The sequence below is a fragment of the Rutidosis leptorrhynchoides genome, chromosome 1 (genome assembly GCF_046630445.1).
Source record: "Rutidosis leptorrhynchoides isolate AG116_Rl617_1_P2 chromosome 1, CSIRO_AGI_Rlap_v1, whole genome shotgun sequence".
NCBI classification, from domain to species: Eukaryota; Viridiplantae; Streptophyta; class Magnoliopsida; order Asterales; family Asteraceae; genus Rutidosis; species Rutidosis leptorrhynchoides.
In genome coordinates, this window is record NC_092333.1 from 333,158,016 (window position 1) to 333,172,856 (window position 14,841).

General features: G+C 33.9%; 1 protein-coding gene and 1 long non-coding RNA gene across 4 annotated transcripts; one reads left to right on the forward strand and one right to left on the reverse strand.

The window, feature by feature from the left end:
- The first annotated feature begins 6,289 nt into the window (after positions 1 to 6,289).
- Positions 6,290 to 9,385, forward strand: LOC139870318 (uncharacterized). Of its 3 annotated transcripts, none has more exons than XR_011766540.1 (4): positions 6,290 to 6,647; positions 7,279 to 8,328; positions 8,413 to 8,687; positions 8,947 to 9,385. It is a non-coding gene; the product is annotated as an uncharacterized lncRNA (long non-coding RNA). The 3 variants fall into 3 exon arrangements; XR_011766541.1 differs by having other exon boundaries at positions 7,279 to 7,423; positions 7,513 to 8,687; XR_011766539.1 differs by having other exon boundaries at positions 7,279 to 8,687.
- A 1,254-nt stretch (positions 9,386 to 10,639) lies between these two features.
- Positions 10,640 to 14,013, reverse strand: LOC139870327 (uncharacterized). The gene is made up of 5 exons (XM_071858155.1): positions 13,869 to 14,013; positions 12,262 to 13,513; positions 11,779 to 12,048; positions 11,396 to 11,551; positions 10,640 to 10,907 (listed from the first exon to the last, which is right to left on the reverse strand). The coding sequence occupies exons 1-5, from the start codon at positions 13,874 to 13,876 to the stop codon at positions 10,788 to 10,790; spliced, it is 1,806 nt and encodes a 601-aa protein (XP_071714256.1). The 5' UTR covers positions 13,877 to 14,013; the 3' UTR covers positions 10,640 to 10,787.
- Between the last annotated feature and the right edge of the window lie 828 nt (positions 14,014 to 14,841).

The following is a 14,841-nucleotide window of genomic DNA, read 5'->3' on the forward strand; positions in this document are numbered from 1 at the left end:
TACCTTGACAAGTTTGTCATTGTTTTCATTGATGACATACTTATTTACTCAAAGAATGACCAAGAACACGGTGAACATTTGAGAAAGGTGTTAGAAGTATTGAGGAAGGAAGAATTGTACGCTAAGTTTTCAAAGTGTGCATTTTGGTTGGAAGAAGTTCAATTCCTCGGTCACATAGTGAACAAAGAAGGTATTAAGGTGGATCCGGCAAAGATAGAAACTGTTGAAAAGTGGGAAACCCCGAAAACTCCGAAATACATACGCCAGTTTTTAGGACTAGCTGGTTACTACAGAAGGTTCATCCAAGACTTTTCCAGAATAGCAAAACCCTTGACTGTATTAACGCATAAAGGGAAGAAATTTGAATGGAATGATGAACAAGAGAAAGCGTTTCAGTTATTGAAGAAAAAGCTAACTACGGCACCTATATTGTCATTGCCTGAAGGGAATGATGATTTTGTGATTTATTGTGACGCATCAAAGCAAGGTCTCGGTTGTGTATTAATGCAACGAACGAAGGTGATTGCTTATGCGTCTAGACAATTGAAGATTCACGAACAAAATTATACGACGCATGATTTGGAATTAGGCGCGGTTGTTTTTGCATTAAAGACTTGGAGGCACTACTTATATGGGGTCAAAAGTATTATATATACCGACCACAAAAGTCTTCAACACATATTTAATCAGAAACAACTGAATATGAGGCAGCGTAGGTGGATTGAATTATTGAATGATTACGACTTTGAGATTCGTTACCACCCGGGGAAGGCAAATGTGGTAGCCGATGCCTTGAGCAGGAAGGACAGAGAACCCATTCGAGTAAAATCTATGAATATAGTGATTCATAATAACCTTACTACTCAAATAAAGGAGGCGCAACAAGGAGTTTTAAAAGAGGGAAATTTAAAGGATGAAATACCCAAAGGATCGGAGAAGCATCTTAATATTGGGGAAGACGGAACCCGGTATAGGGCTGAAAGGATTTGGGTACCAAAATTTGGAGATATGAGAGAAATGGTACTTAGAGAAGCTCATAAAACCAGATACTCAATACATCCTGAAACGGGGAAGATGTACAAGGATCTCAGGAAATATTTTTGGTGGCCGGGTATGAAAGTCGATGTTGCTAAATACGTAGGAGAATGTTTGACGTGTTCTAAGGTCAAAGCTGAGCATCAGAAACCATCAGGCCTACTTCAACAACCCGAAATCCCGGAATGGAAATGGGAAAACATTACCATGGATTTCATTACTAAATTGCCAAGGACTGCAAGTGGTTTTGATACTATTTGGGTAATAGTTGATCGTCTCACCAAATCAGCACATTTCCTGCCAATAAGAGAAGATGACAAGATGGAGAAGTTAGCACGACTGTATTTGAAGAAAGTCGTCTCCAGACATGGAATACCAATCTCTATTATCTCTGATAGGGATGGCAGATTTATTTCAAGATTCTGGCAGACATTACAGCAAGCATTAGGAACTCGTCTAGACATGAGTACTGCCTATCATCCACAAACTGATGGGCAGAGCGAAAGGACGATATAAACGCTTGAAGACATGCTACGAGCATGTGTTATTGATTTCGGAAACAGTTGGGATCGACCTCTACCGTTAGCAGAATTTTCCTACAACAACAGCTACCATTCAAGCATTGAGATGGCACCGTTTGAAGCACTTTATGGTAGAAAGTGCAGGTCTCCGATTTGTTGGAGTGAAGTGGGGGATAGACAGATTACGGGTCCGGAGATTATACAAGAAACTACCGAGAAGATCATCCAAATTCAACAACGGTTGAAAACCGCCCAAAGTCGACAAAAGAGCTACGCTGACATTAAAAGAAAAGATATAGAATTTGAAATTGGAGAGATGGTCATGCTTAAAGTTGCACCTTGGAAAGGCGTTGTTCGATTTGGTAAACGAGGGAAATTAAATCCAAGGTATATTGGACCATTCAAGATTATTGATCGTGTCGGACCAGTAGCTTACCGACTAGAGTTACCTCAACAACTCGCGGCTGTACATAACACTTTCCACGTCTCGAATTTGAAGAAATGTTTTGCTAAAGAAGATCTCACTATTCCGTTAGATGAAATCCAAATCAACGAAAAACTTCAATTCATCGAAGAACCCGTCGAAATAATAGATCGTGAGGTTAAAAGACTTAAGCAAAACAAGATACCAATTGTTAAGGTTCGATGGAATGCTCGTAGAGGACCCGAGTTCACCTGGGAGTGTGAAGATCAGATGAAGAAGAAATACCCGCATCTATTTCCAGAAGATTCGTCAACACCTTCAACAGCTTAAAATTTCGGGACGAAATTTATTTAACGGGTAGGTACTGTAGTGACCCGAACTTTTCCATGTTTATATATATTAATTGAGATTGATATTTACATGATTAAATGTTTCCAACATGTTAAGCAATCAAACTTGTTAAGACTTGATTAATTGAAATATGTTTCATATAGACAATTGACCACCCAAGTTGACCGGTGATTCACGAACGTTAAAACTTGTAAAAACTATATGATGACATATGTATGGATATATATATATATAGTTAACATGATACTATGATAAGTAAACATATCATTAAGTATATTAACAATGAACTACATATGTAAAAACAAGACTACTAACTTAATGATTTTTAAACGAGACATATATGTAACGATTATCGTTGTAAAGACATTTAATGTATATATATCATATTAAGAGATATTCATACATCATAATATCATGATAATATAATAATTTAAAATCTCATTTGATATTATAAACATTGGGTTAACAACATTTAACATGATCGTTAACCTAAAGGTTTCAAAACAACACTTACATGTAACGACTAACGATGACTTAACGACTCAGTTAAAATGTATATACATGTAGTGTTTTAATATGTATTTATACACTTTTGAAAGACTTCAATACACTTATCAAAATACTTCTACTTAACAAAAATGCTTACAATTACATCCTCGTTCAGTTTCATCAACAATTCTACTCGTATGCACCTGTATTCGTACTCGTACAATACATAGCTTTTAGATGTATGTACTATTGGTATATACACTCCAATGATCAGCTCTTAGCAGCCCATGTGAGTCACCTAACACATGTGGGAACCATCATTTGGCAACTAGCATGAAATATCTCATAAAATTACAAAAATATGAGTAATCATTCATGACTTATTTACATGAAAACAAAATTACATATCCTTTATATCTAATCCATACACCAACGACCAAAAACACCTACAAACACTTTAATTCTTCAATTTTCTTCATCTAATTGATCTCTCTCAAGTTCTATCTTCAAGTTCTAAGTGTTCTTCATAAATTCCAAAAGTTCTAGTTTCATAAAATCAAGAATACTTTCAAGTTTGCTAGCTTACTTCCAATCTTGTAAGGTGATCATCCAACCTCAAGAAATCTTTGTTTCTTACAGTAGGTTATCATTCTAATACAAGGTAATAATCATATTCAAACTTTGGTTCAATTTCTATAACTATAACAATCTTATTTCAAGTGATGATCTTACTTGAACTTGTTTTCGTGTCATGATTCTGCTTCAAGAACTTCGAGCCATCCAAGGATCCATTGAAGCTAGATCCATTTTTCTCTTTTCCAGTAGGTTTATCCAAGGAACTTAAGGTAGTAATGATGTTCATAACATCATTCGATTCATACATATAAAGCTATCTTATTCGAAGGTTTAAACTTGTAATCACTAGAACATAGTTTAGTTAATTCTAAACTTGTTCGCAAACAAAAGTTAATCCTTCTAACTTGACTTTTAAAATCAACTAAACACATGTTCTATATCTATATGATATGCTAACTTAATGATTTAAAACCTGGAAACACGAAAAACACCGTAAAACCGGATTTACGCCGTCGTAGTAACACCGCGGGCTGTTTTGGGTTAGTTAATTAAAAACTATGATAAACTTTGATTTAAAAGTTGTTATTCTGAGAAAATGATTTTTATTATGAACATGAAACTATATCCAAAAATTATGGTTAAACTCAAAGTGGAAGTATGTTTTCTAAAATGGTCATCTAGACGTCGTTCTTTCGACTGAAATGACTACCTTTACAAAAACGACTTGTAACTTATTTTTCCGACTATAAACCTATACTTTTTATGTTTAGATTCATAAAATAGAGTTCAATATGAAACCATAGCAATTTGATTCACTCAAAACGGATTTAAAATGAAGAAGTTATGGGTAAAACAAGATTGGATAATTTTTCTCATTTTAGCTACGTGAAAATTGGTAACAAATCTATTCCAACCATAACTTAATCAACTTGTATTGTATATTATGTAATCTTGAGATACCATAGACACGTATACAATGTTTCGACCTATCATGTCGACACATCTATATATATTTCGGAACAACCATAGACACTCTATATGTGAATGTTGGAGTTAGCTATACAGGGTTGAGGTTGATTCCAAAATATATATAGTTTGAGTTGTGATCAATACTGAGATACGTATACACAGGGTCGTGGATTGATTCAAGATAATATTTATCGATTTATTTCTGTACATCTAACTGTGGACAACTAGTTGTAGGTTACTAACGAGGACAGCTGACTTAATAAACTTAAAACATCAAAATATATTAAAAGTGTTGTAAATATATTTTGAACATACTTTGATATATATGTATATATTGTTATAGGTTCGTGAATCAACCAGTGGCCAAGTCTTACTTCCCGACGAAGTAAAAATCTGTGAAAGTGAGTTATAGTCCCACTTTTAAAATCTAATATTTTTGGGATGAGAATACATGCAGGTTTTATAAATGATTTACAAAATAGACACAAGTACGTGAAACTACATTCTATGGTTGAATTATCGAAATCGAATATGCCCCTTTTTATTAAGTCTGGTAATCTAAGAATTAGGGAACATACACCCTAATTGACGCGAATCCTAAAGATAGATCTATCGGGCCCAACAAGCCCCATCCAAAGTACCGATGCTTTAGTACTTCGAAATTTATATCATATCCGAAGGGTGTCCCGGAATGATGGGGATATTCTTATATATGCATTTTGTTAATGTCGATTACCAGGTGTTCACCATATGAATGACTTTTATCTCTATGTATGGGATGTGTATTGAAATATGAAATCTTGTGGTCTATTATTATGATTTGATATATATAGGTTAAACCTATAACTCACCAACATTTTTGTTGACGTTTTAAACATGTTTATTCTCAGGTGATTATTAAGAGCTTCCGCTGTCGCATACTTAAATAAGGACGAGATTTGGAGTCCATGTTTGTATGATATTGTGTAAAAACTGCATTCAAGAAACTTATTTTGTTGTAACATATTTGTATTGTAAACCATTATGTAATGGTCGTGTGTAAACAGCATATTTTAGATTATCATTATTTGATAATCTACGTAAAGCTTTTTAAACCTTTATTGATGAAATAAAGGTTATGGTTTGTTTTAAAATGAATGCAGTCTTTGAAAAACGTCTCATATAGAGGTCAAAACCTCGCAACGAAATCAATTAATATGGAACGTTTTTAATCAATAAGAACGGGACATTTCACTTGCCAGGTGTACTTTTAGGGGGTGATATTACTTGTTAAGTTAGTTACTGGGTGCCTACGGATAAGCACATACTTTATCATACGGATTTGAGATACTGTTTTGAATACGAAATCTCGTGGTCTACATTACATTGTTGTTTATAATCAAACTATAGCTCACCAACATTCGTGTTGACTTTTTAAAGCATATATTTCTCAGGTGCTTAGACGATTTGCTTCCGCTGTTATAGACTCGCTGTGTTAGACTTCCGCTGCATTGTTTAGAGATGTCTCAATCATGAAACTTTTACTTTGCATTCACAACTTATGTTACATTTGAACAATGGTTTTGTAATGACCTTTGTGTCACGTACTTATGTTAATGCTTTTGATTCGTAGAAGCACGTTATCCTTGTAAAACATTTGACGTTGGTAAAGACGTCATCTTTTGTAAAACATTCGACGTTGGTAAAGACGCCATCTTTTGTAAAACATTTGAAGTTGGTAAAAACGTTACCTTTTCATGAATGCAAAACTTGTTTTAAAACAGCATATAATGTTGTAACCGTGTAATGGACCTGCTGTTGATGATCCGTACACATTGATTTTGTACGGGACTTCACTAGATAAAAATAATATTTTTAAAATAATATAAAATTAACAAAATTGTAACTCACCCAGTTGCTTCTTCCGTTGCACAGCAACGGACGCCCCGAAAATTGAAACATCCAACACCTGGTTTACAGATGAAAGTGTCGTTGCTTCCATGGTGACTCGCATTCAACGAGTGTGGCTTTGCCTCGAGTGGCTTTGGCCCGATACAAATCGTCTGATACAACTGAAAAGATCTAAAAACCATCCAGTTGTTTTCAGGGTTCTAAAAATGTGAACAACAAATACAATACTTTATAACAATTCAATCATTCTTCTTCTAATTAAAACTCATGCCCAAAATTCTTCGCGTATATGAAGCTCTATATGTTCTCTCATATCAAACCCTAAGTTTCTTAATTCATTGTTATCCGACATCTGATTGAAGAACTGCTACAGAGCTCACATCGCGAGACAGGTAATTCAATCAAATTGTTCGTTGTTTTTATAGTTCAAATTAATAAACGTATATTGTTAATCATGAAAATTATCGTTACTTGAATTAAAGGTATGTTGATTGGAAATCCTAACTTCTGATTTTCATTCAATTCGTAAATTGAGAACGTGTTACAAGCTATAAATGTGTCATAAATATTGAAAACATATTATTAGGCTTATAATACTTTAAGTTTGTGGTTGAATGTGTCACTTTTTATATGTTGAATCAAAATCGTTTGGAATTTGCGATATACTGAAATCAATGTCGATTATATGGTGGTGATGATGTGACCAATCACAATTTTATAGAGAGTAAAAAGTGAGGGATGATTATGCACCTAATTATGAACCCTAAACTATATATAGCTTTAAGTTTGTAATTGAAAGCATCAATTTTGTAGGGAACTTACTCTTTATTCACTTTCTTGAATATGTCATTTACGTTGATTGATGATTTAGTGTTTCTCTTCGATCAATGCTTCATAGTCAAAAGAAGTTGTTCTATTTTGTTGGATCATATAGTTGTTAGGGAACCTTGGCATAGTGGTGTAGTACGCTTGTAGCCAACTATCAGGACACCATAGTAATTCTTTATTGTTTTTTATTTGCAGATTAATTTGTATCATAGCATGATGGACAAAGAAGGTACCAGTGGTGAAAAAGATCCCATGAAGGCATATAAAGTTGCCTGTGAGCTAGGAAATCGATAGTTACACTAATGTACATGATCAAGTCTCTCCAGCACTGATAAACATGGTAAGATTGTCTAAACTGATGTTTAAATAATAATCCATGCTTTGTTTGTCACCATTCAACTTTTGTGGATTCGGTTATCTATGCTTAAGTTGATGATATGCTACAATTGATCAAGAAAGAAATTGATGATGTAGATGCAAAGATTGGTGCTCGTTGGCGAGTGCTTGACAGGTCACTAGTTATTTCTCCCTTTTGCTTTACATATCTTTATTTCTATGTTATATGTTATAGACAAAGAGACGAACTTAAATGGAACTGCCATCTGCAGAGTGTGTTATAAGGTTCCAACACCTGGTATCATGTATCAGATATCAGACTAGTTGAGGTTGGCTATAAATGGATCCAAACGTATTTTAAAAAAGACATAAGGGAGGAACAATGTACTATTAACTAAAAATGATCGAAATTGTAGTTTCTTAGCCTCACTGTGGTAGTATAATTGCAGACATTATGAGGGGAAAAACAATGCAACCTATCAAGGGGTTTCTTTCCAATGTGCACATTATAGGGCCCACCATTAAGACTAAAGTTTATCATGTTGTCGAAATACATGCGCTTTCTATGAGTTGTTGTGTTGAACCTTTTTTATATTAAAATTCAGAAGCTACTTTCATTGTGTTGTATAAATCTATGATTGGCTTACATGATATATCAAGCTAAAAACACAAAGGTGAAACTATATGTATACTAGAAATTCACAATTGCTTTTGTTGTTTTTGTCATTGTGTCCGTTGGCTGTTTCTGGCTTGTGATTACTTCAAAGTAAAGAGACATGCTCACACTCAGTAGTTATTTTTATGATACATTTAGTCACCACTATTCCATTACACTTGATTGTTTAATGCTACAGATCTGCATATTCTAATGATGGAAGTCCTTGGTACACGAGGAGCACCATTAATTGGGTAACACTGCGTCCATTCGCTACTTTTCTTGTATAATGATTGTTGATGTAGGATTGCTTTTTTGATCATTCAGATTTGCTGCAGTTTTTATATCTTAAACACGTCTGACATGCAAGTGGCTCTGATGGTCCTGCTCGCTTGGCACTTTCTCATCCTCGATTGATATGAGCTTTTAAAGTTAAAAGTATAAACAAATTAGTCACAATTGTCAAATATGAGATGTAACTTTATGGAGGGGGTTCTGTTTCTATCATATGATAAACATGAATTACTTTCAGATGGTGGATTTTGGTGAAGGCGGTCCCTGTTCATTGTTCGCATTCCAAAAGGCTACATCAACCCATTTTGTAACTTCTCTGGTGAGTACTGATATCTCCTTTTGTATACTTTTTGTTTATAATGTATTTTAAGATTCAAGAAATATAAAGCATAGTCAAATCTTGTTTGTCTTTTGTCACTCGAATGTTTTCCACATTAGATGTATGATTGTTGAAGAGATATATTTCTTAGTGTAGCTTGCACTCAAATTTAGTTTGTCTTTGTTTGTTTAAGTGTCTCTATATAGTCAGTAGTAAGTGCAGATCATACGAATTCCGGTGCTGGTTTAACCTTTTGCAGGTGGATGCTCGAAGAAATGACAAAAATTTACAAGAACTCGACATAGCCATCTAAAACTTGACTCATGTTGATCGTGCACAAAACAGTAATGAGAATGTATTATGGTTGAAATTAGATCGTAGTTTAGTGCTAAAATCAAAAACTTGACTCATGTTGATTGTGCACAAAACTGTAATGAATGTATTATCCTTGAGGTTATCTTACTCGTTGATTTGAAGTAAGTTACCAATATACCAATACCTTGAAATTTGTTGTTGAAAAGGAAGTTTATGTCAGAAGATGTTTTTGAGGACTTTGAATCAGGATACAAATAGGCCGGTGATCTGCAAATGAAGCTGAAAAATAGCTAAGATTAGCAGAAAAGTTGCTCCATTTCTGTAAAATCATATGAATTATATATCTTCAATGTTGTTAGCACCAATACTTTTCAGGTTTTACATTTGACTTTGACCATTGTAAGAGAATTTCAAAAATTATCATGAGCAACACTTTTAACTGTAGGGTGTCATAATAATAATATAATAATAATAATATTGAGTATTTTGAAATTAAAATTTTCATAATATCCATAACGCCATGTACGTTTCATCTCGATTTTCATGTATCCATCATCCAGTTTTTTTCATTAGCCAACCTAATCCTAATTACTACCATAGTTCTCTCATTAAGAGATTGTATGTATAATTTGTTATTAAAGGTGACATATGCTCTTCGCTTGTTTGGCATTTTTCTCATTTGCAAGTTTGGTTACATCAAAAGAAGAATACGGGGGCATCAATCAGTTTAAAAAAAAAAAAAAAAACATTGTTGTAATTCTTGATGAAATTAAAGTAGTCATCGCGGAGAATGCTTTTACCCTCTGTTGTTATTTTAGAGTTCCGTTTAATGAATCTATACCTTGTTATTTGCTAACTGACGAACAGCTATGCATCAATATCAGCAATCTTGTACTTTGCATTTTGATCTTTGAGGCAGGCTTTTAGAGCATGAGGTGTGGGAAACATTTAACCGGCGTCGCCATCACATTTTTTTTGCAGACGACGGTCGGACGACACTGACCTGGCGTCGGTCCGGCGTCGGAGGTCCCGCCGTCGTCTGCTCGTTAAATTGTTGTTATTTTTAATAAGTAAATTTTAGGATTAATAAGTAATTTTTAGGATTTAATAAGTAATTTTAGGATTAATAAGTAATTTTAGGACTTTTTTATTTTTTGCAACTTTTAATTTTAGGTTTTTAATTGTAATCGTTTTAGGACTTTTTTTTTTTTTTTTTTAATAAAAGTGTATTTTAAGACTTTTAATGTATTTTTTAAATTAATATTTGTTCGTATTTTTTCATTAACTCTATTTAATAATGTGTTAAAAATATAAAAGAAAATGTATAAATAAATAATTGGTGGACCCTATCTTCTCTCTCCAAGACACGGAACTGACAATCATCCAAATTCCCCTGTTTTTTCACCAATGTCAGTTTACAATGTCAGTCCAGTCAACGTCCAGTCATCAGCAAGACACTGAACTGAAGCGTCACGACACCCAGTGCTCACGACACCCAGTGCTCAGTGATCTTACATCAATTACATTTTTTTTTTCTTTTTTTTTTTTTTAGAATTGACTATTCTATCCTTAAACAAATGACAAAATAAAGTTTATCAACTGTTGTATGTGTAAAATCTAAGTATATGTTTTGATCTGAACTCATTATAATCAATACTAATCATTAACAGAAATGCAATTAGATATAACGTTAACCAAAGTCACTCATTTCAACTGTTGTATAAACACTTGGGTGGTTTTACAAAATCTTGTAATCTGGAAGTAGTCATTCATTCTCGTGTGTGTTCATGGAGCCATTAGGCTTTCAATGGTGTAGGTTAGTGACTTTGCCCAATCTTCTTTGAGTAACAATGTTCTAAGAGTATGCATTATGTCGTAATCTGGATCCAGCTTCCTTTGCCAACCCTGCAAAATTGTAATAATAGAGCAGATCAACAACCATCTCTATAACTGGATCAATCTCACTTTTCTGCTAAATTTCAAGCTTTTTAGCTTAATTGTAACTTTGAAATCTCTACTCGAATTTCACATTATAGTTACACTTCGAGCAATTGTCAACATGTTAATAGCTTATCTGACTGTTTTTCTCTTATTAGTTTATTTAAAATACGTTAACTACAATGTTGGAAAGTCGGAAAACGTATCGGTTTGGGGACTAGCCCATCCCCACTCAACCGCAAAAGCCTAAAAAGTTGATCAATATTAGAAAGTCAAGTCAAATTCGGTCAAAGTCAATTTAGCTAAAAAAATTATGTTAATCTTATTTAATACTAAAAGTCAACGTTGGTCAACACCTGACTTGTTCCGGACTCGACAGAACATACATCCTATTTCCTGTTGTAGTAGTTTTGGTGTTGAAAATTTGAATGAAAAAGGGAATGATTAAATAGTACCTCAAGAACTAAAACGGTAACCATGACAGTGCAGGCGTTTCCATCGACATTAACTCGATGACGTCTCACTTGCTCTAGCAATTGATGCATGCAGTCAGCAGGGTGCACTTTCTCCCCTTCCGGAGTCCCCCAAAAATCAAAAGATTCTGTCACTTCCTATAACACACACACACACACACACACACACACACATACATTACGCTCAAATCATCTGTAAGCTACCTAATCACGTATGTGTATATGCATCTATTTAAGCAATCATGTGTGCACGCACGCACATATATGCAGAAAAGAATACCGAAAGGGTTAAATAGGCACATATACATATAACAGTCAACTACCTATTAGCTTCAAATGAAATAACAATTTTGATTTGAAATTACCTTTATAAAGGCTTGAGGATTGGGACAGTTTTGTTGCTTTGAGAGTCTTAAAGTGGCTTTTGCTGCGGTGTCACCATCTCGACGAGCAACAGCCTTGAAAAATTCCATTAAATTAAGTCTATCGCTGTTTGAAAGTTCAGCAGTCATCCCAACATCAAGGAATACAATATGAGGCTTCTTAGATTTGAACATTCTCTTACGAGAAGAAGACCTATTACTACGTACTAGAATATTCCCAGGATGCATGTCCGCATGTATGAAGTTATCAACCTGCATAAACAACCTTTTATTTTAATCTCTTCTTCATAAACACATATTGTATCATATAGAACCATTGTAGTTGCTAGCTTTTGCTAGTCTTATATATAATTTATAATTATAAAATATAAAATTGTTGCCTTTCAGAAACAAAAAAAAGATTACTACTTATTGAAAGTAAATGAAGATGTAGAAGCATTAATGCAATAATGAAGAATATGTTACCAGGAGCATCTTTAAAAGTGCATGAGTCCCAATATGAGCAAGAGATCTCTTCAAACGTTCATGTCCTTCAAGTTCATCGACATAATATGCAACACTTTCTCCTTGTTCAAATGTTTCCACCAAAACTGCAGGATGAACAAGCGGATACACAGGTTTTGGAAACGAAACATCTTTCCATCTCCTAAAATTGTAAATAAAACGACCCAAATTAGCAGCTTCCCTAGCAAGATCCACTTGAGACATCATAAAAACTGCAAATTGTTGTACGCTTTCATCCAATCTCAACCATTTTAAAGTAGGAATAAATCTTGAAATCTTGGCCACCGCATTTATAATCTCAAAATCTCTTCGTATCGATTCACCTACTCCTGGATGTCTAACTTTTACAGCAACTACTAAAGGCTTAATTGGCTTACCAGGATACTTATATTTCAAAACGGCTCGATGGATTTGAGCAATACTTCCTGAAGCTACTGGAACCTCCTCAAAAACATCAAAAATCTCTGAAATTTTACGCCCAAAAGCCTCCTCAACCGTCTTTTTAGTGTAAGAAAAGCTATGTTCGGGTGCTTTTGTGTGAAGTTTCGAAAGTTCAGTGCACAAATCACGAGGGAAAAGATCAGGTCTTGTTGCTGCCCACTGACCCCATTTTATAAAAGCAGGGCCCGCTATTTCCAACGTATAACGTACAAGACGAAGCCACTTTTTTCTTGATACGTTAGAAAAATACTCTGCAAATGGTGCCGTTGCTATTGTCGGTGAGAACAAAATCGCTAAATATATAGCTCTGATTAGTAATACAAAACCTTCATACATCGAAAGAATCGATGAAATCAAGAAAGTGTGTCCGTTTTCGGCATGCATGTAAAGACTATTTCTGGGCTGATAATATTCAAGATTTTGCCCTGTTTGAGCATATGCCATATTCCCACATACTACCGCAAATATACCCGGAACAACCACATATGATCGACTCATTGCTAAACTAAATGCTTGTGAAATCCTACTTATAGAAGAAAACTCTTTCCCGTTTTGAAATGAATTACGAGAAAGCCATTTCCAAGCAGTTTGAGCATGATGTGTGCTTCTATCATTAGTTGGAATAACAGAATAATATCTATGATGATAACTGCTACGTGAATTTAAACCAACACTATTAACTAACTTATACTTCCTGCTTTCGGGTCGAACTACACAACCATTTATTCGTATCGATTGTGCAATTCTTTTGATATTTCTGACTACCAGAAACCTGCATATATAATAAACAAATCAATTACGAGCTATTCAATTTTTGAACAGTTAGGTTACCTTTATTTTTGTTATTTCACATTTTCAATTTTATGCTACAAGGCTACCAATCATACCAGACACATACATTGCAATTACTGAAACCTACATGAGATACTAAACCCTAACTCAAACGTATAGCCAAAATAAATTAACTAACGATTTGTATATACGAATTTACAAGTAAAATGTTGCATTAATCATAATTCCACCAATAACAATCTATTCAGGAATACATATATACACATTCCACCAATAATATTTAAAATTTGGAAGTATGAAATACAGAAAATTGAGAACAAAATTAAAATTAGAACCTTGACATGGCGGAAGGAGAATAAGTATAAGTTTTTGATTACGAATCGAAGCTATAATCTTGTGCGGCAGCTGAAGCGTGAGCATGTTTTTGGATTTGACTCTGGTTGATCATCTAAATCTAAAGACAGATTTAATTTAAGCTTTTGTTTTGTTACTCGGTTGTATCTTGATAAATAAGTTACTCTAAGGTGCTGTTTGTTTTTTAAGATGTTTTTGTCTGAAGATCTGCGGACCATGTCTGTTAAGAAGATGTGGTCTGAAGGTCTTTATGCTGAATAATGAAGACTGTTTGTTTTTATGTCTGCAACATAACTTAATTCTGTCTGCAGCACTTAGAAGCACATTTCTAAGTCTGCGAGGCTGCAGACATAATAAGACATTATTTTATCTTATGTCTTCAGAAAAACAAACTGTCTGCAGTAAAAACGTCTGCCTCCGCGCAGACATAAGACATAATAAGGTCTGCAGACAGGAAAACAAACAACACCTAAAAGTATCAATATTGCGACTGTTATAATTCAGTAGGCTTATAACTACCTTTAGTGGTTTGATTCTTGATGTTATAATTCAGTAGGCTTATAACTACCTTTAGTGATTTGATTCTTGATTAAGAATACTAATAATGAAGTGTAAGAACAAAGATGATAATGGAGAGAAAGAAAGAAACACTTTGTAAGTGTGAGAAATGGTACAAGTTTAATGCTTGCATTCATGGCTATTTATAGCAAAAATATCACAAGTTTAGGTAATACAATAATATTACTTTTGTGCATCAATAATTGACTATCCATTTATATATATATATATATATATATATATATATATATATATATATATATATATATATATATATATATATATATATATATATATATATATATATATTTATATATTATAACACTCCCCCTTGGATAGCAATTTTGTTTGTTGAAGATCAACTGTAAGTTACTGCCTCGTTAAAAACCTTGCTAA

Bases quoted from the DNA above. Each gene is read 5' to 3' on its own strand.
- LOC139870327 (XM_071858155.1), bottom strand. The intron at 12,049-12,261 runs GTAACATATTCT...TTGTTTATGCAG, and splicing joins CACTTTTAAAGATGCTCCTG to GTTGATAACTTCATACATGC. The intron at 11,552-11,778 runs GTAATTTCAAAT...TGTGTGTTATAG, and splicing joins ATCCTCAAGCCTTTATAAAG to GAAGTGACAGAATCTTTTGA.